At 37.3% G+C, this 27,722-nt stretch overlaps 2 protein-coding genes across 7 annotated transcripts in view; one reads left to right on the top strand and one right to left on the bottom strand.

Moving 5' to 3' along the window:
- The window catches only part of olf186-M (Ki-ras-induced actin-interacting protein-IP3R-interacting domain olf186-M), a 36,990-nt gene extending 28,223 nt beyond the window's left edge, over positions 1-8,767 (top strand). For all 5 annotated transcript variants that reach the window (XM_019046892.2, XM_019046893.2, XM_019046894.2 and 2 more), the window contains 4 exons: positions 673-723; positions 1,589-1,651; positions 2,537-2,713; positions 3,399-8,767. In XM_019046892.2, the coding sequence (XP_018902437.2) occupies positions 673-723; positions 1,589-1,651; positions 2,537-2,713; positions 3,399-3,608 (501 nt within the window). In that variant the 3' untranslated portion in view covers positions 3,609-8,767. The remainder of the gene's footprint in view (positions 1-672; positions 724-1,588; positions 1,652-2,536; positions 2,714-3,398) is intronic.
- pwn (calcium-binding EGF-like domain-containing protein pawn) overlaps positions 8,753-27,722 on the bottom strand; it is a 102,581-nt gene continuing 83,611 nt past the window's right edge. For both annotated transcript variants that reach the window (XM_019046890.2, XM_072297481.1), the window contains exons 4-13: positions 24,657-24,872; positions 23,874-24,063; positions 22,233-22,453; positions 21,045-21,172; positions 16,336-16,633; positions 15,421-15,637; positions 14,514-14,639; positions 13,571-13,745; positions 12,816-13,028; positions 8,753-12,051 (exon numbers count right to left, since the gene is read on the bottom strand). In XM_019046890.2, coding sequence (XP_018902435.2) covers positions 11,923-12,051; positions 12,816-13,028; positions 13,571-13,745; positions 14,514-14,639; positions 15,421-15,637; positions 16,336-16,633; positions 21,045-21,172; positions 22,233-22,453; positions 23,874-24,063; positions 24,657-24,872 — 1,913 coding nt within the window. In that variant the 3' untranslated portion in view covers positions 8,753-11,922. The remainder of the gene's footprint in view (positions 12,052-12,815; positions 13,029-13,570; positions 13,746-14,513; positions 14,640-15,420; positions 15,638-16,335; positions 16,634-21,044; positions 21,173-22,232; positions 22,454-23,873; positions 24,064-24,656; positions 24,873-27,722) is intronic.

Raw genomic sequence — 27,722 nt, 5'->3', positions numbered from 1 at the left:
ATTTATTATATGAGACTGGGAGGGGAATTCAAATTGAGGTCATATGAAAGAGTGAGTTGAATTTCCAACCGCAGGTCGTGAATTCATATCACTGTTTGTCAATTAAGGATCTAATAGTAGTAGTGTTCTTCCTTCTCCGTGCGCCATGTACCGAATATGCCTAAAAATGGGAAGGGGGGGGGGGGGCTGAGCCATTGTGGCATCAAAAAAAGTTGAAACACCCTGCCGATCTTTTCAAACTCACGATCGCAAAGTAGCGATAGCTCAGGATGTGTATGCAAAAATTCAATTTTGCTCCTAAAAAATATTAAATGGCTCCTAAGAAGTGGCCTTACTGGCTAAGGTGTTTTTTTTTAAATTTTAGGGGGAATCAGTACACATGTTGGAAGGTATACAAAATACAAGTGCAAAAAAGAAAACCTTGATTCAACAAGCTTCTTCGCTTTGTAGCATTTTTCTATAGCCTCTCAGTCTCTGTTTCTTTTTTTAAGGTAATCTTCTGAAGCTGTGGGTTGAAATAATAAAGGAATATTTATATCGGGTGAGAAAAATTTGAGAAAACTCCAGAAAGCAACCTTGATCGGCTCTTTTAAAAAAAGTAAATCAGCTGTTGAGATTTATAGTATTTTTGGTGCTTCTTTTCTTTCATGCTTTTTTTACCCTATTTTTCAGTCAATTGAGCATCAGTATGAAGAATTGTGCACCCTAGGATTCCAGTTACAGGTAAAATCCGAAGCATTCACATTTTTATCATATTTTCTCCTCTAATTGAGGGCCTTGGAGGACAAGGTGCATAAGTGCAGTTTTTGCTATTTCGAGAAATAAGTGTTTAAAGTTTCGAAATTACATGGATTCTTATTGCAAATCCATAAAGGAAAAATCCAAATCCGGATCCTTATGGAAAGTTTAAACTGACTTTTTAATGCTTAAGAATTTGAATTTGGGAGCAAATTTTTGATAGATTATGCATTAAGACTAGTTTTACTTGAAATCATCATTATTTCAATTAATAATAGGGATACTTCAAGACTTCCAACTTCAGCTCGTTCATTGAGTGGACCTGAGCCGTAATGTGTTGTATGTTGTGAGTTAAAGATAGTGACTGATATGAGTGCTTCACAAAGTATTTTTACTTTGTCAGAAAGTTTTTCAAACTGATAGGCATTTTATGAATTGTCAAATGGATATCATTAATTGAACCTCATTTTACAATTAGGAACCACTATTTCTGACTTAATTATGAAATCTCATGAGGGCGCAGTAACTTTGTTTTTCTTCCAAATTAATTGATGGATATGATTAAAAAGATGCAAAATGGTATCACTTAGGAAAAAGTCCACGTGTTCAATCGCAAATATATTGGCTCTGACCCAATAAAATTGCCTAATTTTTTTCTCTCTGTGCTATTTTTTTGCTTGTGCTAAGTTCATAATATACCGGGAGCCACTGTACCCTCACAGGTGTGCAGGGTTCTTTTGTAAGGTTTAGTTCATGTGCGTGTGCTGACTTTCTTGCGTTTTGTTGAGGTAATCTGAAGAAAATCAAGCCTTCTGCCTTTTCATTGTTAATTTTTATTTTTTTCTTGCAGGAGATCGGTATTGATTTGGAAATCATGTCTAAAGAGGAATTCAAAGCCCTGGATTCCAGTCAAGTAATTTACTTTTTACACCCTTTTTTTCGGATTGTACTTGAGCCCATCTGTATTTTTTTTTTTTGGTTCTGCCAAGTCTGTATCAATTAAGTTCTGCCCTACTTAATAGTATTATTTTTTTTTAAAATTAATATAAAAAACATCAGCGGTGTCTACCCATTCAAAGTGAGTCTAAGTCTAGTCTGGCGCTCAATGCTCTGAGTTACACTCTGAATAATGAACGGCAGGCTGATTACTAAAATTGATAGACAAAGCTATAGACAAAGAAGTCAAACTGAAAATAAAGTGATCCTGTTGGTGGAAGCAGGTGATTGCAATGGACAAAGGAGGTAAGTAGTATACGAATTAATGGCAACCCTCAAGAGGCGGTGTAGTTAGCCCATCATTTTCCCCCTCAGCCCATAACAACCACCCGTTTTAACCGATAGGATCACTCCATGTTCCCTTTGTCTTCTTTGCCTGTTGCTTTGTCTATCAATTTCAATAATCAGCCTGCGGAGGAATAAGTCTCAATATAAAATTATGATTTTAGTTCACTGAATGATTAATACCTCAAGGAAAAACTTTCACATGTTTTCACAGTAAAAGTCATGCCAAAATAGTGGTTTCTCTCTGTGTGAGGGTAAGGGAGCGGGTGTGTGTGTGGTGGAGGGGGGGAGGATGTTTAAGTGTTTGAATAGGTTCGAAACTTCCAGACTTCCCATGATCGCCTGCCCTCTTTCAAGTCATTGTAAAAGCAAAAAATCTTAATGTGGCTAGCTATATGATTTATGGCTGATCATATCCTGTAAAGTGATTACTCATCTAAGAGACTATTAGAAAATAGTAGTAGAATGCGAAAAGAAATATTCTTGCAAAGAAATCACTAATCTGTCTTGGTTTCAGAGATGTGCTCTTCAATGTACAGTCGTTCGTCAAGCATTGAATGCCTATCTAATGCAGTTAAACTCCGATGAGACTAATGCTGAGCTAAAATCATGCATCAGGCCTGAAGTTCAAAAAGTGTCCGATTTACTTGACACAAATGAAGATGCTCAAAAATTAGCAGCTGTTGTAAAGCAGGTAAGAAGTGCTTTAACAAGCCCTTTATTTTGTCTGCTTCTTTAATTTTGATGACTCGTCCATCACTCTATCATGTTAGGATCAAAATCTAAGAAATCATACTGAATGCGCACTATTTTAATTTTTGTACGTTTAAAAGTATGGTCAGAAAGAATTCGGTAGAAGATTTCAAAGCTTAAATTGTATCAAGTCACAAATTTAAGAAATGCAGTTTAACCCTTTCCGGTCCAATGTTGGATATATTCGCCATGAAAAATAACGCGTTTAGGTCCGATGTTGGATATAGTCGCCCAAAAGTTTGTACTTCTGCGCATGTCAGGTATATTCGACTGCTTTAAATTGTGTTAAGAAAATTTGTTGCAGACAAATACATTTATTTTGTCACACTGAACCCCCAAAACCATCAAAAATTAGTTTATAAGGCTTAAATAGATGGAAAAACTGAGGAGTGTAGGAGTGACCGAAAATCGGCCGAAATTCAGGAAAAAGACGCGGACCTGCCACAGCGGCCGTGGCAAACTGCCGCGGACCGGAAAGGGTTAAGAAAAAAGGATCAAATGGCATCAGCTTTTTCTCATCCTTTTGTCATGATCCGTTCTAGTTCTTTTCTCTCCTGCTGAGGCCTTTTAATGAAATGCTATTTCCTAAGATTGTCTTTTTTCTTCTCTTTTTTTTTAAATCTCAGATGACATTACTACTTCAACACCAGTCTCAACTAAGTGAACAGCTACGTGATTTAACAGCAAGTGGAAAGCCTTTGTGCGTAGAGCTTTGTGACAAAATCTTCCGACGGGTGCGAGGCCTTGAGCTGCTAGTGCAGAATAACGCACGAGAGTTGGCTGAAATGAGACAACGACTCCAAGCAACAAGTTCATCCTCGAGCAAAAACAGTTGAAAGGAATCAGAAAGCATGTCATGGTCGACCCAAATTTTATTCAGAAAACTAGGAACTTTGTTTACCTTCAGCTGTGAGACTCGGGTAAAATACGCGTATCACAAAATTGTGTATCTCATTATCTGCTCCGCTTCATGATGAATATTTCGATCCGTCAGGCAGGAGCTCTGTTCTTCAACCATGGAGGGGTACTCAAGTATCATGTAATGCACTTTTTACAATTGTTTGAACCCTCTCAACCCTCGCGATGAATTCATGAAGTGAACCTGGACTCCCCTTAATGTATAAAATGCACTTGGTAGAATTCAATCTCCCCCTCTTCCATTAATTTTAATCCGTTTGATGACAAGGCATTGCCCTAAAATGTATCATTTTTCTCAAAATTGAGATCATAATGCAGCTGACGTATAATGTGGAACATTAGCTAGGTTTAAGCAACACAAGATTATAACGCTTAGCATATTCAACACTGTCCTCACCGCAAATGTATTACGTAATGTTTGAATGCCTCCTGTTGGGTTTAGCAAAAATACAAGATTATTTGTGTCAGTTTTTCATTGCAACTCAAGTGAATGAGTTTAAGATTTTTTGCAATATATTTTGGAAACCAAGTATTCACCCCTCCTACACTCCACCATCTCAGCTTTTAAATGTAAGAAATCAGCTTTATGTTTTTTGAAGCAATTTCTTGAGATTATAGTCTAGGTCTTCGCTAACTAAGTCAACAGCAGTTCTTCCATTGATGATTATTTTACCAAGTCATATTAGTCTACCATGTTCTGAAGAGTCATATTTAAAAAGATGTTAAAAATTAAGATAAGAAAAAGCTGGAGAAAATTATCTACTATTTTTAGTTTTTAAAACCAATTTTTTAAAAAGAAGCAGATAGTGTTTTTAAACTAGCAGTTAAGAGCAACAAAAGGAAAAAAGGAATCAACATCACTTGCGGCATCTTTCTGCGGTGATACAGATAGCTGCATTATCATGGGACTGATCATGGGATGGATACCAGCCTGTGGTTGGGCAAAATCTTGTGCGGCAGGCTGATTCTGCAGTATAATATAATGCATAATTCGGTTGTAATTTAGTTCCTCGTTTTGGCCGTCTTAAAATCTCCATTGCATTTGCTACATAATGCAGAGTGACAGACGACAGATGAGGTCGGGACTGTCCATGTTTAATTTTGAAGCATTTTCTTGGGTCCAATTCAGATACTCAGTTCATTTATTTCCTAAAAGGAATATTCTAAAATTGTATTCTATATTTTTTCAACACCCCTCAAATGATAAGCAACTTTATTTACACATATCAAGCGGATCAATATGTAGTCTAAATTTATTTTGTGAAACTGCACCTCTTCTATTTGGGTCAATTTGATGTTTATGCATATCATATAGTAGCTTTTCCAATTCTATTATTCGTTAGTTTTAAACAACTATGTATTTTACATCACTGCAAATATTGTTTGTCTTTCATGTAACATTCCAATTTTAATCAATTCAGACTGAAATTTAAGCCCAGATATTTCCTTTCATGCATAGAAATTGCCCTGGTCAGATAGCATTTTTCAGGCCAATAGTAACTTATATAAGTTTTATCTTACAATGAAATAATGGAAGACATTAAAAAAATCTTGAGCTATCACGCTCTGTAAACAAAGTTTGAATGATTCGTTCGATTTTATAACTCCAGTTCCTAACTGAGTTGCTTGCCAATAGCAAGTATCATTTCGTTGACTTTGCTGTGTGAATTTAAAACGAGGACAGCATGCAAAGACTTAAAGCTTAGTCAATTCACTAACCTTCTATGGAAAGCTCTTCAATTTTCTGCGTCTTTGCTGGAAGTGAAAAGTAATGTTACAAAATTCGCATAAGTTGCATAGGTGATTATATCTTCTGATAAACTTTTTTTTTTTCGGATTTTCGAACTTTTTGTCGGAGATATTTGAAATACTTTGTTATTCGAGGGCCCATTTTACCTGAGATTTTTCTCTCACATCTCTGTGATTTTGCAAGGTTTATCTCTCAATTCTTCTTGCGCACTTAGTTTTTCTTCTTAAATTATTCTCATTTTGATATAATTTTTTGTACCTGTTTGTTCTAAAGATAAGTAATTCATAGTAGATAATACCATAAAGAAGCAGTCGTTCACAGTATAATCACAGTTTTAGTAGTAGTTTCAGAAGTCCACTCTAAGAAGAAGTGGTGTAGCAGTGTCGTTTTTCTATTACATCACCAAATCTGTTGCTCAGAGCGGAAAGATGATGATAAATTTTTTCTGATGAATAGTCATCGGTAAGTTCTCCTGAACAGCTTGAAAAAATTTTACCTCAGTTTAACCTTGGGAATCTCTTCAAAATACTGAAAATTCAAGATGAGATCATGGTGAAAGGCATATTATGGCCATCTGAAATTTTGATGTTTGAAAATCTGCATATTGTGTCATGTGGAGAACCATCTCCAATAAAATTTTGGTCGTCCATGGTCAGAAGTGCCTCCTGGTCAAACGAGGTGTCCCAAATTAAAGAATGACAGCCAAGTCTGAGGAGCAGAAGGGTAAAATTTTTTGATATTCATGTAGTGAGTCAAGAAGGTATCAATAATCTATTAGGAGCGATGGGAAGTTGGCAAATTTCATTTAACACTGCATTGCCGTTATGGTAGAAAACTCCATAATCTGTCTTAAAAAGTAATTTAAAAACTTTTAGAAGGTGAACTTTCCCTGGTAAACTTTAACCTGGTTTCATCTCTATGCAAGGAATCTGCTGCAAAACAATTCTTTAAGATCTTAGAAGCATCAGGCTCTCTGAATATGAAAAATTTTGAGGAAAAACTAGAAAGACCAGTGGAACTAGCAGATAAACTAGTGGATTTTGCCAACTATTCACCAGACCTCTTGTTGACGCACAATACCTCATATTAGCATATGCCACTTCTTCAAACAGGGAACTTAGTTCGTTTATTTTTAAGTGCACTTGTTTGGCTAACAATATAGGTGACTGTAATTAATTTTTGGTCAAGCTGTACAATTATTACTAACAATTAATATTAGTTTGAAAAGATTCTGTCCAATTTTGTGCCAAATGGAAGCTAAACCCAGCAACTGTGGGTAACAGTGCATATCGTTGAAACTTGTAAGAGACATGATGAGAAAAAAGGTTTCAAGGGTAGCGTTAAATTAAAAAATTTTCTCTTGAGATTTTGCAAGGTACATAAGTTTAAATGAGGAAGAATGGCTCATCAGCCCTCTCTCAATGTGATTTTATCCTTCAGTAATTGTGACGCCATTCAAGTGTCTTGTAAAGCTAATTGAAGGCGAATAATCTAAGTTCTTGTTGAAAAGAGGAAAGGGGCGCGTATAAAATAACTCTAAATAAATTTAAAACATCTTATTTTGTATTGAAAACCGATTAATATGATAAGCTGGAGCTTGCTTTTTTCAAGAAAACTCAATCAAAAACATTAGAGCCGTTTTTGAGGGCGAACCATGGTTAAGGTCTGTTAAGTTTTAGATGTGTGATAGAAAGAGCAAAAGATTAACAAAAAATGCAAGAAGTCTGTTATTTGATAGTTGAATGACCCCTAAGGTTATCCTGTACCCTGGATGGTTATGGAAAGGCAACTATCCTCGACTCCCTTCGTTGGGTTTTCAATCGACTGAGGAATATTAGAGCTTTAGAGTTTTAAAGTATACTTTGACAAGAAAATTATCCTGATCGAATGATAGCTTCATTATTTGGCTAAATCACAAAAACCCCTCTGTGAAAGCAATTCTCAGCCATAGTCACAATCAGTTCACATTGACTCTAACTCTTTAAATCTCAGTCCATGCCATGCCCATTTGGTCTGATTATATTTAAGGTTTATCTACAGCTGCGTGAAGTAAGAAATTTCTCCGCGCAGGGGGCGCCACCGCTGTGTTTTAGAGTCCGTACAGCTCCACGTGAGTCCTTGAGCTTTTATAAAAGTTGAAGGAATTTCTGTTTAAATCGAAGAGTTATAAGTTCTAGCCATAACATTCTTCTTCCTATTGACCCTAAAAACAACGTGAAAAGTCATTTCTGAAGCTCTGCAATTTGATCCCAGAAAAAAGTAGGGTTATGCATGATGACCTTGATGCAACCAATCGCGCTTGATCGCTCTCAGCAGTTGGCAGATATCTCTCTCCCACCGTGAGCTGTCTCTCTCGCACTTACAGATATCCCGTAAGAGAAACTGGGATCAATTTACAGCTTTTATTATTAGACTTTCAAAGCTCGCGTTTGTTTCTAAGGATTCCAGACGTATGCTGCTAGAACTTATGAGTCTTAGAATTTAAGATACCTATTGTGATATTTAAATAATCACTGATTTCGGAATCGGATTTTAGCAGCGCGACGTGGTGGATTTTTTCGGAACTACAGCTGAAGATTAACCTTAACACCTCGGCTACAATTGCTCTGAGAACATATTTCCGCTGTTGCCGCAGGTTGACAAGTCATTTTGATTAGTGAACCAAAATAGGAATTCTTCATGGTTGTCTGATATCCTGTCAGATATGGGCTATTCATTGTTACTCAGATCAATGATCGGATGTTGCAACGCAAACCTGCCATGTCTTTAGGACAGGTGCAGTGTTTGTGGTAGTGCTTGCGTTCCTTGAAAAGTACCTGTATGACAGGGAAGATTTTTATCATTTTATCTAAAGAAAATTTCCAATGTTGGAAGAGATTTGCATTGAAATTTTTTTGTTAATGCTTAATAAAATTGTTGTAGATTCATTTAAAGGAATAAATATGAAAGTTCTGTGATGTCAGATTTTGAAATTTCTCCTCGTCAGCAGCTGGTCTCTGTCTTGGGAGATGAAATTTGTGTTTGTTGTTAATTGTTTGTGATATAATACTATTTAATGAATGCTTTTTATTTATTATATTTTTTTTTAATTTTTTCTCTGGAACCTCAGCCAGAAATCTTCACAGCTCCTTCTAAGTATGTGTTAGTTGTAAGGAAAAGCTTGATAATGTGAAGCCTTATGACCTAAAAATCTCTGTACTTTGCGAGCGCTTCCAAACAAAAGTAACAACAAAGAAAGTTACTTCAGAATTGTCTCATATAATCTTGTTTATCTTGAAATGTTTGTTAGAAATAAAGGTGAAAAGAATACACTTGTGAAAGTTTCAATTTTCTGTCTATTAATTTTAAAAAATTTACAGTTTTCAAGTTAAATTAATTACATCTTGTATCACTGAGGATTTTCTTATAAATTATATACAGTCTTATAGACACATAAGTTTTTCTTCAACAGATACTTATCAAGTGTTTCTCATACAATAAAAATATATCTTTTTCTATTTTCACATAAATAATGGCTAAAGAATTTGGTAGGAAGTTTCTCAACCAAATAAATTTTTGTCCACGTTCATGAAAAATCACTGAAACACTGACTTTTAAATATGCTTCTACTTGAAAGCAGTACCTTAATAAGTAGCTTCAATTTTTTTTCTCAGTTAAACATGTTCACTGCCAACAATTTTTTGCTTCACTGTTCTTCAGGCTATAAAAACACACAAAGAACAGCAAGATTTTAGCCCTTTTTAGCTTGTATTGGGTTCCACTGACTGCCGCGATGCTAGTGCTTTCTATTAGTTACGTACATAACCACTCTACACTTACTTCCTTAGAGGACTTACAGACAGCATCTCTACTGCACGGCAATGGGATGAAAACATGCTGTTAAAAATGCCAGTCATTGTGAAAAGCCTGGAGAGATCAACGAAAAAACAGTCACCGCTGTGGCAGTGAACTTGTTTAGCTTCACCTGAGCTCAAATTTTTATAATTTGAATAGATTGATCTTGCAATTTTTTGGGGTTTTGAAATCATATTTTCCTCAACCAACTTCATTATAACATTTGATAAACAGGGTGTTATGGAAGACCCTTTGGTTTTAAGGAACAACTTATTTTGTAAAAATTAGGTACTTCATTGGCGTACCTAATACACTTCTCGAAGCAAAAAATGTAACTCTGGTTATGAACATCACAGATAAATAGAGACTTTTGGACTTTGAAGTAACACTAATCGAATAACTGATACAGCTAAATGCACAACTAAAATTAAATTAACCTAAGATATACATACTAGAATCACTAGCATCAACATCAGCAGTTGAATTTAATAATTTGACTATCTCAGTTCTGAATGGCATAATTTACATTAAAACAACCCATAAATCATGAAACAAGAATTTTACACGTTTTCTTGCCTCATTTTTAGTGGTTTTATTAACTTTCATTCACATCAAATTTAATTTCATTTGAGGTAAGTGAAAGATTCCTTTCCTCTACAAGGAAATCTGTTGTCGCCATTGAGAAGCCATGTTTCATTTAATTTGTCCCTTATTTTGGATATGAGAAGTCACTTTCACCTTCCCCTCAAAGTTTGACATTATTGACCTGAGATTTTTCAATTTTTTTTTCTTTCGCCTAATTAAAGCTGAAGTATGGTAGATTATTTTTAAGAAGAGCAGTTAATAGAATCTTCCAAAGTAGAAGAATCCTGCTAAATCCTTAACTTTTTGCCTAAATTTTTTAATTTTTTTATTTTGAGTGAAAGAAAATGAATCCACAAAACCAGAAAAAAATGCAATCAATGTTGATATCAGCAACTTCTAAAGACGCAAACTCTGACGTTGATAATACATAGCACAGGGGAATCAGTCAAAACTGGTTGAATGGTCTTTCTAATAGATGGACGTAAGTCCTGCGATTTTTAATAAACAAGTTAAACTAGTTTGTCAAACAAGTTACTCCATAGTTTGACTGTCTAAACAGGGCCTTAGGTCCTTTGTGAATTTCAAGAAATTCTCTAAAGAAGCTAAAATAAAGTTAGATTCAATCTACATTTGAAAATGTATCATTTAAAAAAAGGAAACAAAAATTAAGTTATCAATCAGGCAAACAATCCTTAATCCCTCACAACGCACTTCTGTTGCAGGAGGGAAAATTATACGTACCATTTTCCCTTGCTTTGCAAGAGTAAAATCCTTACTTTAAGATAGTATAGGTCTGTTTTATACATCTTTGGAAGTCAGATAGGTAAATATATTACATTAGTTGAGCACTTTCAAAGATAAAGATAGAGTAGGGGAAATAATTTAGATACTCTTTGGAGCAGAGCATAAAAGAAATATTAAAGAACAGATAAAAATAAAAACAAAGAATAAAATAATATTACAATGGATTTGTGAAGAAGCATCACCTGCAGGTCGATTGTTGAATCGTCATCGAATGATTCTGATCGATAACTCCCTATCTTCACAATGCTATATATCGATCAAGGTCATTCGATAACGATTCAACAATCGACCCGCTGGATATCACTTGATAACCATGCGAGTATTATACCTCTAGATTAAAGTCCTTTCATAACTTACTAAGTTATACGTTGTTTCCGGTATCCATTAGTGTTAGGAGTTCATTAGACCTCCTGAAAATTTATGTTTTGCAGCCGTGATGAGCATTGAAAATATTATATATACTCACATTTCAGCGGCAAAAAACGCCATTTTTTTACACAAATTTTCTTTTTTTGTCCAATATCGAAGTAAATCTTAAAATTTAAGAGAAAAGAAGGAGGACAAGAAACTGTACAAAGTCCCTGCTTATATGCCTTTCTCAATACCTACAAACAGAAGACGGAGATACAACAATTCTACTGACATTATCGCAAGAGACAGCACCGAGATTCTGAAAAATCATAATTAATTTTGATTATAATTTTTCTTTTTAGCCCCAAGCAAATTTTTAGATATGCCGCCATTATGATGTAACTATTCACTTATTGCTTTTTATATAGGTACTTAAATGGGCTATGAGCCTCCATTATCATGAGTACTTATGAATGAAAATCCAATCAGAGAAAACAAATATGTAGGACATCAAATCTTCATATAAAACATAAACAGTTATAATATATTAAAAACTTCTTTGGACAATAAATGATAATGATTGCAAAACAAATAATACTAAATGAACAAAGAGAGGAGGCTCTCTTTCTTTCACGAGCCTCTCGTGGACCGGTTTTTTTCCTCCCTTTTTAAATATTGTGTTTATCAAAAATTGGCAAATACTCTGAACAATGAAATTTTAAGTCTATAACAAGGAAATGCGAAAGAGAAAACAAGGAGAAAAGAGAAATAAATATAGAACAAAAAAAAAACATAATTCGGGTCCTGAAACTTCAATGAGGGACAAACTAATAACAGTGAAGTTGACTGAGTAACTGAATGTTACAAACTGACTTACTCTTTAGACATCTATGGCACCCATTTTTTCATCATGTTCTGAAATAGTGTGACCTACCCATTGTATACGTACTCAATGGTATCATTCCAGGGTGCGACTTTTGAGTATTAAATAAATCTCCTTGTTCATAATCTACATCATAGTAAATTCCGCTCTGATTCTGAAACATAAAATCATTACACTGCGATTAGATTTCAAATTTAGTCAACGTTGTATTTCCGTCCTGATTGGTGACATTAGATAAAAAAAATTAACACAAAATCAATGCTATTAAAATTAAGGGAAAGTTAATTTTTCCCAAAATATGAGGTGCCGACGATAAATATTCGGGCCAAAGATAAATATATCTAATAAATTAGAATTTAATTGAACTGAGTTATTGGGTAAATATAAAGTCAAAATTTTAGAGAAATAAGGCTTAGGAAACTCGTTCTTGTGATTCGCAAAGGAGCTGAAAATTTGTCCATTTTACCTGTAAAAGAAGAAGATGCCTAACTATTGGAAAAAAGGGAGGTAATATTATTATCATTTTTGTTGAGATAGGTATCATTCCCGAGTATCCTCAGTTATCAATACCTTACACACCCAGCAGAAACAGGAGAATTCAGTGAACATATTTAATAGACATCCCTATGCTTTGAGGGAATTTTTTAATTGGGAGGTTTTCATCTTATATGAATTGAATTTTTTATTTCTTAAACAGTAGCAATTCCGATCGGTTGTTTAAGCCCAAAATGCTCATTCTTTTTAAGTAAAGAATAAGAAGCCTCTTATTTGATTATTCATTTTTAGAAAATAGATAAATATTGTTGGTTTGATTTTACAGCTGAAAGCTCCCCTGGAGAAGGAAATTGGAATTTTCCTCCCTAGTAAATTTTTATTTTTATGAGGAGAAAAATAATGCAAGTTACTAGGATTACTCACCGCCACCGAGGATCGGCTTTTGGGACGAGGAACTTGAAAATTCCGTCCAAGGAGATCTGCCCGATCTTCTTCTTCACTGGTGCTGGACTCAGGGGTCCTCATTGTATGCACACTTCCTGGTCTTAACCTCGGTATTGGCACATGCGTTCCATGGGGTAGTGTGTAGCCAAACATTGCAGATGACGGTCTAGTTGGCCCTCCCACTGGCTCAGGCTAACAAGCAAGAATAGCAAGTATAGTTGTTAAAATCCATTGATTTTGTGGTACGTTGGAGAGAACAAATGCAATTTTTTAAAGTTTTTTCCATGTGAAACAGAAAATGTGTTTCATAAGCAGAGTTTTAACTCATACAATGCCGACTAAAACATAGCATTCGGTTGGAATATGATACTTGAGGTATCTGATCGATAATGCTGTTCACAGGTTTGGATCATTGAAAATTTTTTACAGCTCTTGTAATAATTTTCCCCCTTCAGATCATTATTAAAAAGAGCACAGTTTCCACTAACTTTGTTTGGCATCTAACTCTTTCCCATAATAAGTGGACAAGTGACGCAATCTAAAAATCGTCAGGATTTTAGGAATTTATGTACTTTAAGTTCTTGCGTTAGATATTTAAAGGAAGGAAAATTACAGAATAATGTGGGAAGCACTATGCTATGTTCTTCTATTCTACGTTTGTAAAAATGCAGAAAAAATCACATTTTAGATTTTTGTGAGGATTAAGTACATAATGTTGTTAACAAGATACTTACCCCATAATGATTTGCATGGGCCATGGCATCAGCAATTTGTGCCCATCTTAGTCTATCCTCAATTGACACTTGGTAAGGAGGGGCTCCAACCACTGGAGTTTTGACTGTACTTCCCCCTGTAGGCATGTATCCAAATACTGGAGAGCCTATCTTTTGCTCCTTGTTCCACCGTCGACTGAAACAAAAATCGACCATATTCATTGTTTCACCCACAACATGGCTATTTTCATAATTTTTGCAAATAGAGGAACCTGCTAAAAATTTCAATTGAGCCCTCTATATTTTATTAGTTTATGCTTCCTCATTTTATCCACGCTGTAGAGAGATTTCATCCAATGAACCAGTAGACAAGGTACAAATTTAAATACTCTGTTACATGAATACTAACAAGGATTTCATGCAGAACTTGATTCCGGCAGTAAAAATTACTCAAATCAACTTATAACTATAAGATATTAACGTTTTTATTTTACATTTGTTAAGGAAATTAGGAATTCTGCGCTCACAAGAATCAATCTGATATAATAATTGCAATTTTTTTTTTCAATTTTTACCTTAAAATTGCAATGTTTGTACATCATTTGGTCTATCAATGCCTATTTTAAATGATCAATTAAATGAGAGTCATGTTTCAGAGAGAAGTGCTTGATAGTGAAAATTACAGCTTACAGCTTCTTACAACGAGAAGTGCCCCTTCAATCAGTAAAAAGGCAACATACACAACTCTCCAATGCAGTACAACCTGTGCCACTTGGGTTGCGGATTAGATACAACATCAGGCACCATCAGAGATTTTTAAAGATACTTATCTCCGAGAATTATTGTAAAGTTGTCAAATTTCTTAATCTGTACTATAACATCATTGAAACCATCAACTAAAAATTGAAATAAAGCTCTATCATACAATTATCACATTAGAATGCTGAGGCAAAAGTTTTCTTACCTCCAGGCACATAAACAAATTAAAGTCAATACAATTATGAGTACTGCTGCTACTGATGCACCAACAGCAACACCCAAAACTTCTCCATCTATTTCACACTGATTTCCATAATAGCTCCCTGTACACCTGAAATCATAAAAATTAGAATAAATTAGGTACTCAACAAGATTTTGTCAATTGAAAAGCACTGCTTTTTAAATTCGAAAATTTTCAAAAAGCTTATTCTTCACTTAAATGAATAGTCCGTCAGTAGTATTTTTATACAACAGAAAGTGGCACTGCTAAGCTAAACAACAATGTTATGCATATTTTGAAATGTGTTGATAAATCAACCACTTTTTTTGCAATTAATTTTGCTTTGCTTTCCAAAATAAAACGATACATGCATACCGCTTAAGAGAGACTTGAGAGTCTTTCTCACTTTGGAGGTAAAGGAATAGATGCAATAGAACGATCATTGCCTCTTTCACCTCCCCTATTCATTACTTCGTCACCTTCCAGGCAAAGTATCACAAGCGCCATGCGACGTTTAAAAATTTCCGCCGTCATTTTATTTTTTTACAGAGAAATTGTTCAACGAAGCTGTCCGAAAATTTCACTGAATTTTCTTTGTGCTGCCGATAAAATTTAGTGAAATTTCCAAACAGATTCAACCAACAATTTCTCAGTAAAGAAATAAAATGGCGGCGGAAATTTTTAAACGTCGCATGGCGCTTGTGATACTTTGCCTGGAAGGTGACGACTTGTAGCAGCCGCTAGAGCCGTCCTGTATCTGTTGAATTTTGTTTGGGTAAGTAAAATTTCTTCACTGATCGTATGCTTTTTTAATTTTTTCGAAAACTATAGTACAATTCTAGTGAAGACTCTCTTGAATCAAGATAGCCCAAAGTGTTGAGTACAAACTTACTTGCAAACTGGTTGAGCATTTTGATAACTACACTCTCCTCGGTGGTTGCAGTGTGCTGGATCACAAGTTTCACAGGTCCTACCAGCTTTCATGTGGTTCCCTTGCCAAGGATCCCTATAGCCCTCAGGACACGTGCATTGAAAAGACCCAAAGACATTGGTACACTTTGCTACTGAGTGGCAGTCGTGCAAATCTTGACTGCTGCACTCATCTAAATCTGGAAGACAATAAAATAGAAACATTTTGAGCAACTCAAGTGGCACTTTCCAACCGAAAATTTCAACTTTATCGCAAGAAAAATTGCGCAATTTATTGCGACTTCATTACTATTCTATTGCAAAATTCCTGCAATTACTGACCAGATCTTTGTAATAAGATTGTTAAAAATTTATATCCTCTTGTGGCAAGAATTGAAGTAAAATGTGCATAGTACCTAAATTTGAATGAAAATGTACAAACATGAATCATTCAGGTGTTAATCTTCAGATATTTTTTTTTAAACCAAAAGTGTTTTCAAAAATACTAAAAATCACAAAAATGTGTCAAAAAAATTAGAGCAAAATATACTGCTTGATTGATAATTATTATGGACGAAAATATTTTTAATATCTTTATTTTTGCTCGAATGGGAAATGATTCTCAGTTTTTAAAATACCCTCATAGTATTATCGACTTATCTGTTAAACTTTTATCGGAGATTTGATGTATAAAATGAAAATTTAAAATATTTAAAAACTCACTTCTCTCCCCGTTGCTTTTTATGAGAAGATGGGTCGCATCAAGGCCCAAGACATATCTTGCTAGCAAAAAGCAAAGGGAGAGAAGTGAGTTTTTAAATATTTTAAATTTTCATTTCATTCATTTTATATAATGTTAAGACACTGTTAAAAAATTAAACTAGGAACTAATACGCACCATGAATTTGAGAGATGGAACCTGGAGGCGTATCGACCCAGAGAGCTGAGCTGCCAATATTGTTACTTCGTCTATGGATAACTCCTGTTAAGTGTTTCTGAATTTCATGCTTGACAGCAGGTCGGAGTGTTTCTGCACTTTCAGCCAGCTGCAGCGTCAAATTCACATAAACTGGGCCTGGATTAGCCAGACTGCCTCCAGATGCAGCACCACTCCCACTCCTTTGAGTGTACATATTGTTCACTCGAGATCCGAGGAAGACATCAGAGAAAGGCGTCATAGACATAGCAGAGTCCATCTGAAAATGCACAATACTTGCTATAGATTTATTACAGAGGAAAAGAAGGAAGTGCTGGTGCTTCAGCGATTCGAAAAACATACAGTTATCCCGTTGCATGCTTTGACTGGACTGACAAACTATGTGTGATTCTATTTGTAGGTATCATCTATTTAAAGTTCGCCTTCAATTTCAGCGCATAGGCAAATATGCACCCGAGAGCGTGAATAGCTGCCGCTGTGTAAGTCTATAAGCCTTGACTGAGTGGATAAACGATGCTGTGAACCTATTGGTAGATATCATCCATTTGAAATTCGCCTTCAATGTCACCACATAGGCAACAAAAAGCCTACCAAAGGAGCACGAATAGTCGTCTATTTGAATACCATACGCTTATCTCACTCCATAAACTTCAAAAGAACAAAATTATAAGCTTTCCATTCCCTGGGCAACTTCCAAGGGAGATTAGGCTCGATAACTTTTTTTTTCCTCCCCCCCCCCCCTTTATAATGTAAGTAAATCTAATCCCATCATTCGTACTTGCATCTTTCAATGAGGGCACATTTTGAGCATGCTTCCGTCTTTTTTGACAAATAGGTTTTTTTTTTAATGGTAAGCTGTATTCTTAATCCCTTAGGATCCTCCCAGCTGATTTACATTCAGTTGCAAAATTAGTGAACCTCGAGGATTCTCACGGATTCGGCTCCGCGCACTGTGGTTTACTTTTCTACTCTTGCGTTAAAGTCACCCGAAGTCTCCGTGTTTCCGCGTGTCTGTGACTTTGTGATGCTACATTTCTACTTACAAATTTTCATGTCCCACTCCCACAGCGAGCATAGATATACATCCTTCTTGAGTTTTCGATCTTTCATCACTCAAACCAAAAGAGTAGCAATTTGACAACTATCTCCTTGAACACATTACGAATTTTTGAGGATCGAGTCGGCGATTTTTTTTCTTGTTTCTTGGATTAATTTAAGCTGATGAATAAGTTGCTTTAGTCGAGGAGGAAAACTTTTGAAGGGGTCACGATCCCCACACCCCAGGAGGAGTCAGGGTGGGGCACTGTGGGCCAGATCGTGTCCGTAGCGGCGCGAAATGCAATTTTTCGACATTTTTTTTTCCACATCAGAGCTATCTTAATCGATGCTCAGATACCTACTGATAACGAAATTACATGGGAATATCTAAAATATTCATTATATCTGCGGTTTCCACGTAGATAGATATGCAGCATGTGGAATGTGATGAACCCAGATTTCTGCAACCTGAGGCGCGCGTTGTATACTCGCTTATTTCACAGAGCACTCGTGAGCCTCAAACCATTATATGCATCTGACTGGTAAACTCCATTGCATGACGAGTATTTTCGCTTTTGCAGATCCGAAAAATATAGATTTTTAGCTGCAGGGCATGAGATCAAAGTTGCCCGAAAAATAAGCCTTAAAAAATGAATTTTTCAGAATATTGTAGACTGGGAAAGTGTCATTGCGGTTCGTTGCGCGGTTCTCTCTGGTATTTTTAGAAAGCACATATCCTAGAGATACCCCATATAGAACCTAGCCTTACGGCAACGTTGTCATGAACCTTGCCGCATACCATCCGCGATAGCGTTGCCGCAAATAGGTTGACGAAACCTTTCCGCAACGTTCTCGCGAAATGTGTGGAAGACCCACCATTCCGCGACAAGCTTACAGAATGGTTTCCTTAACCTTGACGCAGAAGTAATTGCTGAAGAGCTTTTAAGGAAACGTTACCGTAACCTTTCCGCGAAATTAAATTAGCAAACCTTTCCGTCATAGGGTTATGGAAGCCTTACCATGAACACCTTATTACAAGCATTTCCAATTTAACGTTGATGTAAGCGTTCCATGACAGTGTTTCCGCTAACCCTTTGCTACCTTACCTTACGGCAACCTTGACGCGCCAAGGGCAAAGGGCAACCATTGTATGGAACATCCTTCGGAAACGTCGACGCAACGTTACCGGCTAAATGCTCGCCGCTGCCTTTCTGGAGAAAGGGTTCTGCAACGATTCACCGGTAAGCATTCCCGTCTTGCTCTCCGTCAAAAGGTTACGGTAAAGTTACTGCGGAGTCCCTTTTGAAGTGTTTCTCCAATCAAGGCTAACGTAAGGTTACCGTGGCAAAGTTTCTCAGAACCCTTTTATATCTAACGTTACGGCAACCTTTACGCGCCAGGGGCAAAGGGCAATCGATGCATCGGCATTTTCGTGGAAACGTCCGCGCAACGTTACCGGCTAAAGTCATTGGCGCGATAATGGCACTCGCGGCAAGGCTACCTCAAAGTTATAGTGGCACTCATGCGGAAATACTTCTTAGGAAAGGGGTCGGCAACGTTGCCGAGGAAATGGTTGCTCGAACGGCAAGGTTACCAATACCTTGCCGTCAGGTTGCCGATCTCGTGCCGTACCGTTACGGCAACGCTGCCGACGCGTAAGCATCCAGGATTGCCGGAAACGTTGCCGCGGTAACATTTCCGGTAGCCTTACCTCATTTCCACGGCAAGGTTACAGTAATGTTACGCTAGGGTTTTTTTTCTATATGGGACCATATACCAAAGCACAAACGGTACAAACCGGTACAACCATATTTGTCGGATGCTTATTTGAGGCGACCTCCAATTTCCGCGAAAATCAGATGTAGAGGTTTTAAGGAACTACGTTACACAGTAAAGCGGCCAATGAAATATTTCAACACAAATTCATGTTTTAAGGGTTTTTAAGGTTTCTAATAGCATTTCTCGCTCTTTCGATACTTTAGGGTGGAAGGAGGGGGAGGGGGAGGCCGACCAAAATCAGACAGTCAAAAATTTTTTATGGTTAACAATTTTCTTGAGCTCAGTAAATAATGATAATTTTTTTACATCCGTTCACGCATTCAGCCCAAATAGGACTGGTTTTAAACCAATTTGGCAATGAATAGGAAAATTCTACAGTCACATGGCACCTAAGTTTAGAGTGAGTTGACCGTCGCTCACACCAATATAACTGATGAAATTTCAATTTCATTGTTAGACTGAAAGTAATGTAATATCGTATGATTGAAGTCACTCAGATAACTAAATATTGACTTCTTTAAATACAACTATGCCTATTTTAGTGTTACACCCCTCCTAAAAGCTATTGTCATCGTGTAAATAATGTGTTATTTTAGGTAAGTAACGGTATCCTGAGCTGTGTACGAGTCGGTTCTTGTTATTGCGTTATTTTCATACCAATATTAATGTTTGATCGAATTAAGAGAATTCGATATAGAATCCTCCTCTCCCTTGAAGATATCATCCTCAAGCACGCAAGATTGCATAAAGTACAGTTCAACAGAGAAGTTGAAATTTCAGCAGTTATATTGGTGTCAGCGACGGTCAACTCACTCTAAACTTAGGTGCCATGTGACTGTAGAATTTTCCTATTCATTGCCAAATTGGTTTAAAACCAGTCCTATTTGGGCTGAATGCGTGAACGGATGTAAAAAAATTATTACTAAAATTATTTACTAAGCTCAAGAAAATTGTTAACCATAAAAAATTTTTGACTGTCTGATTTTGGTCGGCCTCCCCCTCCCCCTCCATCCACCCTAAAGTATCGAAAGAGCGAGAAATGCTATTAGAAACCTTAAAAACCCTTAAAACATGAATTTGTGTTGAAATATTTCATTGGCCGCTTTACTGTGTAACGTAGTTCCTTAAAACCTCTACATCTGATTTTCGCGGAAATTGGAGGTCGCCTCAAATAAGCATCCGACAAATATGGTTGTACCGGTTTGTACCGTTTGTGCTTTGGTATATGGTATCTCTAGGATATGTGCTTTCTAAAAATACCAGAGAGAACCGCGCAACGAACCGCAATGACACTTTCCCAGTCGACAATATTCTGAAAAATTAATTTTTTAAGGCTTATTTTTCGGGCAACTTTGATCTCATGCCCTGCAGCTAAAAATCAATATTTTTCGGATCTGCAAAACCGAAAATATTCTCCTTCCAATAGAATTACAAGGTTAGATGATAAGATTGCATTTTCCGGTTCGATGATTGTGTTTTTCCCCCATTTTATAAGAGCACAAGATCCTCTTTTTTATCGAGCAATTTCTTCAGCTTTCGACGTCCAAAACCTACATTTAGACATTTTTGCCGGTTTTTTTGACACAAAATTTGGAAAGAGGGAATCAAATTACCCTAGGAATCATCATGTTTTGAACGATATGCTTGATCTAGCGGGAGTTATCAATTAAGCGCCGCTACGGACACGATCTGGCCCACCGTGGGGGGGGGGGGGGGGGGGAGGACCCGCCCAAAATATCAACACTCTCAAATGGGGATTCCCCACTTGAGACACGGGTATCAAGCGTTCTTTTTGCCCATCCCGGCATAAGACTTATTTTTATGGAGAAGAAATGAATCTTGCTTCGACTTACCGCTCTTATAGCCTCGTACTCAAGCTGTTGATACTCTTGAGAGTCAATGTCTTTGAACTTGTCATTCCAAGTTACCCGCTGTTCATGCATGCGGTCCACTCGCATTGACATCACCACTGATACAATGCCTATAAAAGAGAGTTTACATGCTTTACACCTTGAGTATATTTTACGCACTCTTTAAAATTTACAGAATATATTGGTAGTATTGAATTGTTTCACGAAATTTCTATTTCATGAAAATCTTTATTTTTTATTACTCTCTTCCATTCATCATAAACCGTTTTTTTGATGTTGGGAAATCATTTCAGAGAAAATCAGAGTCACCATTGTGTCTCGAGTGAAATTTTACAACATACGAAGTATTAAAAGCGCTTATTCCCGTAGCATTAGAGAGCTTCACTCCTCCACATCTTTGATCGAATTGAGTTTTAAGGTAACTTCCCGACCTTTTTGATACCTACATCTTCTGCCGCTCTTTTGATACAGCTAACTTAAAATGGGTTAGTTGCGCTGGTAACAGAATCGTGTTTTGATACTTTATTCTTGTAGATTAGGAAAAAAATAATAAGATCGATCCAAACAGCAACTTTCTACGTTGAATATTAACCGAGATATCGCGCCTTAAAAAACTCGATTTATGACGTCATCTTCCGCGGCAGTGCATACCATGTTATTATGCAATTATGCAGTGCCGCGGTGGTTGACGTCAAAAACCCGGACGATATCTCGGGTAGCCGGCCAGATTGGCCTAGCGGTCAGCGCGTCTGACTCTAGACCAATAGGTCCCGGGTTCGAATTCCGGTGGTGGCGACAAATTTTCACGGAACTGACGAGTGGATCTGCAGAAACAGATTCTCCTGACCTTAATCCCTGAAAATTTGAAAGCCGGAGCATGGATGTACCAAAATCCCCATGGCGTCTCCTGACAATAAAAATACTGTCTATTTGGCTGTAGACCCCTAAGAAGGGGTAAAAGCCATTAAACCTGCAAAAATAAAAAAAATAAATAAAAGATATCTCAGTTAATATTCAACGTAGAAAGTAGCTGTTTGGACGGACCTTATTATTTTGAACTAATCTACAAGAGTCAAGCATCAAAACATGATTCTGTTACCAGCGCAACTGACCCATTGTCAAAAATCGAGATAGGATATTTGATGGTTTCACCATGGGTATGATACTTACGATGGCAGGGTTCCCGGTGTTTCCGACGGCTGTAGCCAGGCCTGCAGTGGCAGGACGAGACACCCATCTCCGTGCGGCATCTTTCATGCTGGACGGCGTCGCATGTGGAGTCGTCGCCGACGATGCACGTGTCGATTCGCACCGTCGGATGAGTCGGCCGTCGCCACGGCGTCGATTTCGAGGGCTTCGAGGGTAACTGGCTTGTCTGATAACTACCACTCCTAAAAGCATAAAGCAACCATTCATTTATGTATTGCTCTAACCTAGGTAATGAAATACATCCGTGTCCAATTTTGCCGTGCTAAGGGAGAACACCGTATGAACATTCGAGAGTTGCCAAATTTCCCCGGAAAACATGTATTTTTAACGACATTTATGTATATTTTTCCTCGGAATGTTCAGATGTTTTAGATTAAATTGCGAACAAATTGTCTGAAAAATTGGATGAAAAATATTTACCATTTCCCCAATAAATTCGTATTTTATCAGAGGAAGTTTGGCAACGCCTGGAGGCTCTTACAGCGTTTTCCCTTAGTACGGCAGTATTCAAATCACATCCACCCCACATCTGAGCTGGCTCTCGTCTCTAAACACATGTTAGACCAGGGTTGCTATAATTTTTTCATCTTCGAATTCCCTGACTTTCCTTGATTTTTCCCTGATTATTTTTGCTTTTCTCTGACGCGGCAACGTTGGAATGCTAATACGACCTCGAAAAACAACATGGGCCTCCTAATCCCCATCGTTCGATGCCGCGATTATCCTAACGCGAGTTCGAATAATCGCGCCGAAACACGGTGCAGTAAGCGTCGAACTCATATCAGCGCCTGCAAGACTGCAGCAATACTTCTCGCACTGCGCCAAACAGTGCGGTCGGCGTCGACGCATATCAGCGCCTACAAGATTGCATGAATACTTCTCGCATTGCACCAAACGCAATACGAGAGTTGTTTGCTATAACTAACTACGAGTATAAAGGTGAAAACAAACTCAGTTATAACTCTTTCAGTTTTTAGTTTGAAAAATGTGTTCGAAATAAGAAGTCACTCAAAATTTTAATGCGCCACATTGCATGTCCGAGTTCAAGATTGACGCATTATATACGGCAACTTGACGGCATTAAATGTTGCAAAAAGATTTAGCTCTTCCAGCGTTTTAAGCTGTGCTGAGCTGTGCACAACTAATACTTTGGGATACAAGGGAAATATTACCTAGAATGTTCGAATCCCGATTTTTCTAGATGCTTTAACTGAAGAAAAAATTAGTCTCTTGAAAAGCTTACCTCCGTGTCTATAGGTATACTGCCGTGCTGAGGAGAAACGCCGCATAAGCCTCCACGCGTTGTCAGATTTTCTTTGATACAATATGAAATCATTGGATAAGCTGTAAATATTTTTCTTCATATTTTTCAGACAGTTTTGTTCTTAACTTAACCTAAAATAGCTAATTTCGAGGGGGGAAAAGCCTAACTTTCTTTCAGAATAATATTTTCAATCGAGAAAAATTTGGCAACATTCAAATGTTCATACGACGTTTTTCCTTAGCATGATAATACATTACGATCTCTTTTCTAGTGGTGGTCATGAAAAAAGACGTCTTTATAAGAGAAATGAAAACTTGACACGATGTATTTTTTCTTACCCATAGAGAGAGGATCTGGTAGGATTAATACTGGGAGCTGAATTTGAGTTGGTTGGTTCGCCAAATAGGTTCATGTAAGTCCTCTTGCCATCGATGGAGACGAAATGCTGGCCTCCAACTGCTGTTGTGATCACCGAGACTTCGCCTGCTCCATTCCCATGATTCGCTAACTGAACTCTGTCGACCTCAACTTTGAGGAACAAATAAACGACAAAACCGAAATTATAAAATCACGAACGATCATATTGAAAAGAAAACAGACGTCATATACCGATTGTTACTGGGCTATTGTTTCTGGGGAGTGCCGGCCCCTCTCGTCCACCCTACTTCTACCCTCACGTGATCTTTTACATTTGATTTGGATCCAATAGCAAAATTAGTAATTTCAAGGACTCGAATGGAGTTGGCTCCATGGTTTACTTTTCTACTTCTGCGTTAAAGTCACCAGACTATACTGATAATGATTGCAATGATGCAACTATAATGATTTTTAGAAAAAGTAAAACTATTATAATTGAGTGAAAAATAATATCACTAAGAAGAAGAGACATAAATATGTTTTTCTTGTTAGACGAGAAATCTTCAGTGTTTACACTTATAGTAATAATCGTAACAGCTAGGATTATAATTTATAGCCAGTTCTACATCCAAAAAAAAAGTGATATTCTTAAAAATTCGACCGAACGCATAGATTATTGGTGCAGGGCCTCTAAAATATATTGTCCTGTAGAAATCCGATCTTATCCAGTTATTACTAGTATTGGCAAAGACTTGTTGACCCACCTGGATAAACGAAGGACTGTCCAGGATGAGAGCCACCTCCGCCACTTTGACCAGAGGGACCCTGGATGGCAGAGACAGTAACGTCGAAGATATCCCCTTTGACGGACTGATGTCGAGTTGGAGGTGCAGTGATGATGGGTCGTTGTTGACCACCGGGTTTGTACTCTGGGTCATCTAATACGATCCCTGGGCGTGGTAGGTACGGAAAACTGGTATCTGTAATGGAAAAAACAAGTCTCAATAAGTTGTAAGTGTTTGAACCTTAGTGTCTTTGCAAAAAGTATGTCAAAGGGTCATGACGTCGTTTGGTATGGTCATGTCAATAGGATGACTGAAGAGAGGCTGCCAAAAAAGATGCTTGATTGGGTTCCTCCTGGGAGGAGACGTAGGGGACGCCCAGTGAGAGGTTGGCGACAGGGGGTGTTGAGTGAGATGGGGGAGTGTCAACTCCCTGATGACCTGTGGGAAGACCGAGCTTTGTGGCGATTAGGCGTCGTAGAGCGCCAAAGAGCGCTGTAAAAGCGACTCATATGTATGTATGTCAAAGGGCGCTGTTGACACACGAATGAAAGTTGGCATACATATTTACTTAGAGCAGAACTATTACTACTATTTACTTCGTATCTCTCGCGAAAAAACTGAACTATGATTTAATGTTGTCAAAGTTTTCCGCGTAAATTGCATGTTTACTTAGAGAATATTGGGAGTTTCTAAGCGTTAGTTCACTATTTTTTCTCGTGCAAAAATCGGACAAATTTTTAACGAAAATTATGCAGGTTTACTCTCGTGAAAAATTGAACTGTATGAGTCAATTTGGCAGCTTTGAGATGGAGTAACGTTCCTTCGAGCAGGAAACGACGATTTATGCGAACAATTAAAAAGGTAAATCATGTAAATTACATCGAAAAGGTAAAAAAGGTAAATAATGTAAATCTTTTATGCATGTATGAACCGATTTTTTTAAATATCGGACGTATTACGACTATGACAAAGCAGAAAATGAGTTTTTTTGGTAAAAGTCATTTTATGTTATCTTTTTCCGTAAAAGTGAATATAAAGATTGTATAACTGTTACATGATTATTATATAGTGAGAAGCAAACCTGACATATTTGAGTGATGCGAGATTGTAAGGAAGGTGTGTAAGACTTTTACTTTCTCACTTGCAATGAAACGCGCTATGCGCTTGGTGATGAGTTCGTACTGAGAGGCGTGTTTAACGCGTTAAGCCGTGATATACGTGTTTTATTTTCTTCACTATAAACCATTCCCGTACGTTTTGAGCAGTAATACTACATGAGTAGACGCGCGGTGACCTCTGTTTTATGATAGCGTTAATAAGTCAAAACCTTTGGTGTCAGAAAAAGGTACGCAGTGTTACACTTTGGTCATCGGATACAGTCTTTATGACCGTCATCAATCCTTTGGATCTTTTATATCCATGGACCTCTATTGATAGAAAGGATCTTTGACCAATCAACTGAACTTCTTGAAAACCAACTACTTTATGCCAAGTAACTTATATGGCAACTGAACGTTCGTGAATCGTGACTTGATGTTTAGTGCTGACAAACGGAAATGAACCAAGATTGTTTTTAGTCAATGGGCCTGTTGCAAACTTTTGCTAGAGCAAAACTAAGAGTTGTTTCTTATAGATAATGCCTCAAAAATCACGATGAGCGCATCGGCAAACTCTGAAATGCACTCATAACTTCACAATCTGCGTAAGAAATTTGCGGGTTTTTGAGCTTCCCACTTCAAAAACGATACTACGGCACAGGTGAACATTTTGTAAGAGGAGTCGTTCCATCGTCGGCAATAATCATCATAGCCGACGCCAATCCGCCAAAACACGTTTGATGGGACGAGATAACACCTGAACTGGATTAGACCAGATAACAATCGGTGTGTTAACGTTCATATTTTCCACACCCGAATTGATTGACCTTGAACTCTCCTTGAATTACGCGCGGAACTGCGTGCAAGCGTCGGCCATGATGAATATCGCCGACGATGGAGCGACTCCTCTAACAAAATGTTCACCTATGCCGTAGTATCGTTTTTGAAGCGGGAAGCTTAAAAAAACGCAAATTTCTTACGCAGATTGTGAAGTTATGAGTGCATTTCAGACTTTGCCGATGCGCTCATCGTGATTTTTGAGGCATTATCTACAAGAAACAACTCTTATTTTTGCTCTAGCAAAAGTTTGCAACAGGCCCATTCGCAAAAGGGTAATGATGTTTCTTCTTAACACGATTTCCGGCGTATCAAATAGTGAAGTTTCGTCGCAGATAATCTCCTTTTGCAACAATCAACTTTGCGATATACAACTTACATTAGCCGTTGTGAGGACAGGCAAAGCCAGAAAAATAAATCTACCACATTCGCCAGAAGAGGAAGATGAGAGGAGGACATGAGTTGGAGGAGGAGCAGGGGGAAAAGAAGAATGGAAAAGAAGGAAAAGAAAAGCATTTATGCATCTTAGCAGAGGTCACTGACGTATTTTCATCTATCTCTAAATAACGTCCAATTTATGATTGGCTGATGTTACTATCTAGTTATTTGGTTCATTCCATTTTGCGCGTAAAATGTATGTGTAATGGGATGAGCAGTACACAGCAGCTGTCATTTATACTTTAGCTACGCAGTGGGCCTGTTCGTGGGAATCGATATAGATGCATTGTTGCCAAATTGTGAGACATTATCTACATTGCTCTTGAAAACGAACGCATAATAGAGTGATTTGTACACGAAATATGACTTTTAGATGGACTATTTGATAGAACGAGCGGCTCTTGAACTTGTCCACTCACCATTACAACCAGAGACAACATATTTTAAACACTCCGCAATACGTACTCTCTCCCCCTCCCTCCCCCTCTTTCTTATGGTGTCAAACTATTTTCAGAGGTTGACGCTCAGTTTCGCCTAATCATGATTCATGGTCATAGAGTTGATCAATTGATTTAGCAACATTCGAAAAAATATTCCCCCTGAAAAACTGTACAATGGGTGACGAGATATGACTGTATTTTTATTTTAGCTGTTAACAAAATAACCAAATGGT

This window comes from Bemisia tabaci, chromosome 1 (assembly GCF_918797505.1).
Source record: "Bemisia tabaci chromosome 1, PGI_BMITA_v3".
In the NCBI taxonomy this organism is placed as follows: domain Eukaryota; kingdom Metazoa; phylum Arthropoda; class Insecta; order Hemiptera; family Aleyrodidae; genus Bemisia; species Bemisia tabaci.
The sequence above is the reverse complement of the archived record's forward strand: the minus strand, read 5'-3'. Positions and strand labels throughout refer to the sequence as shown.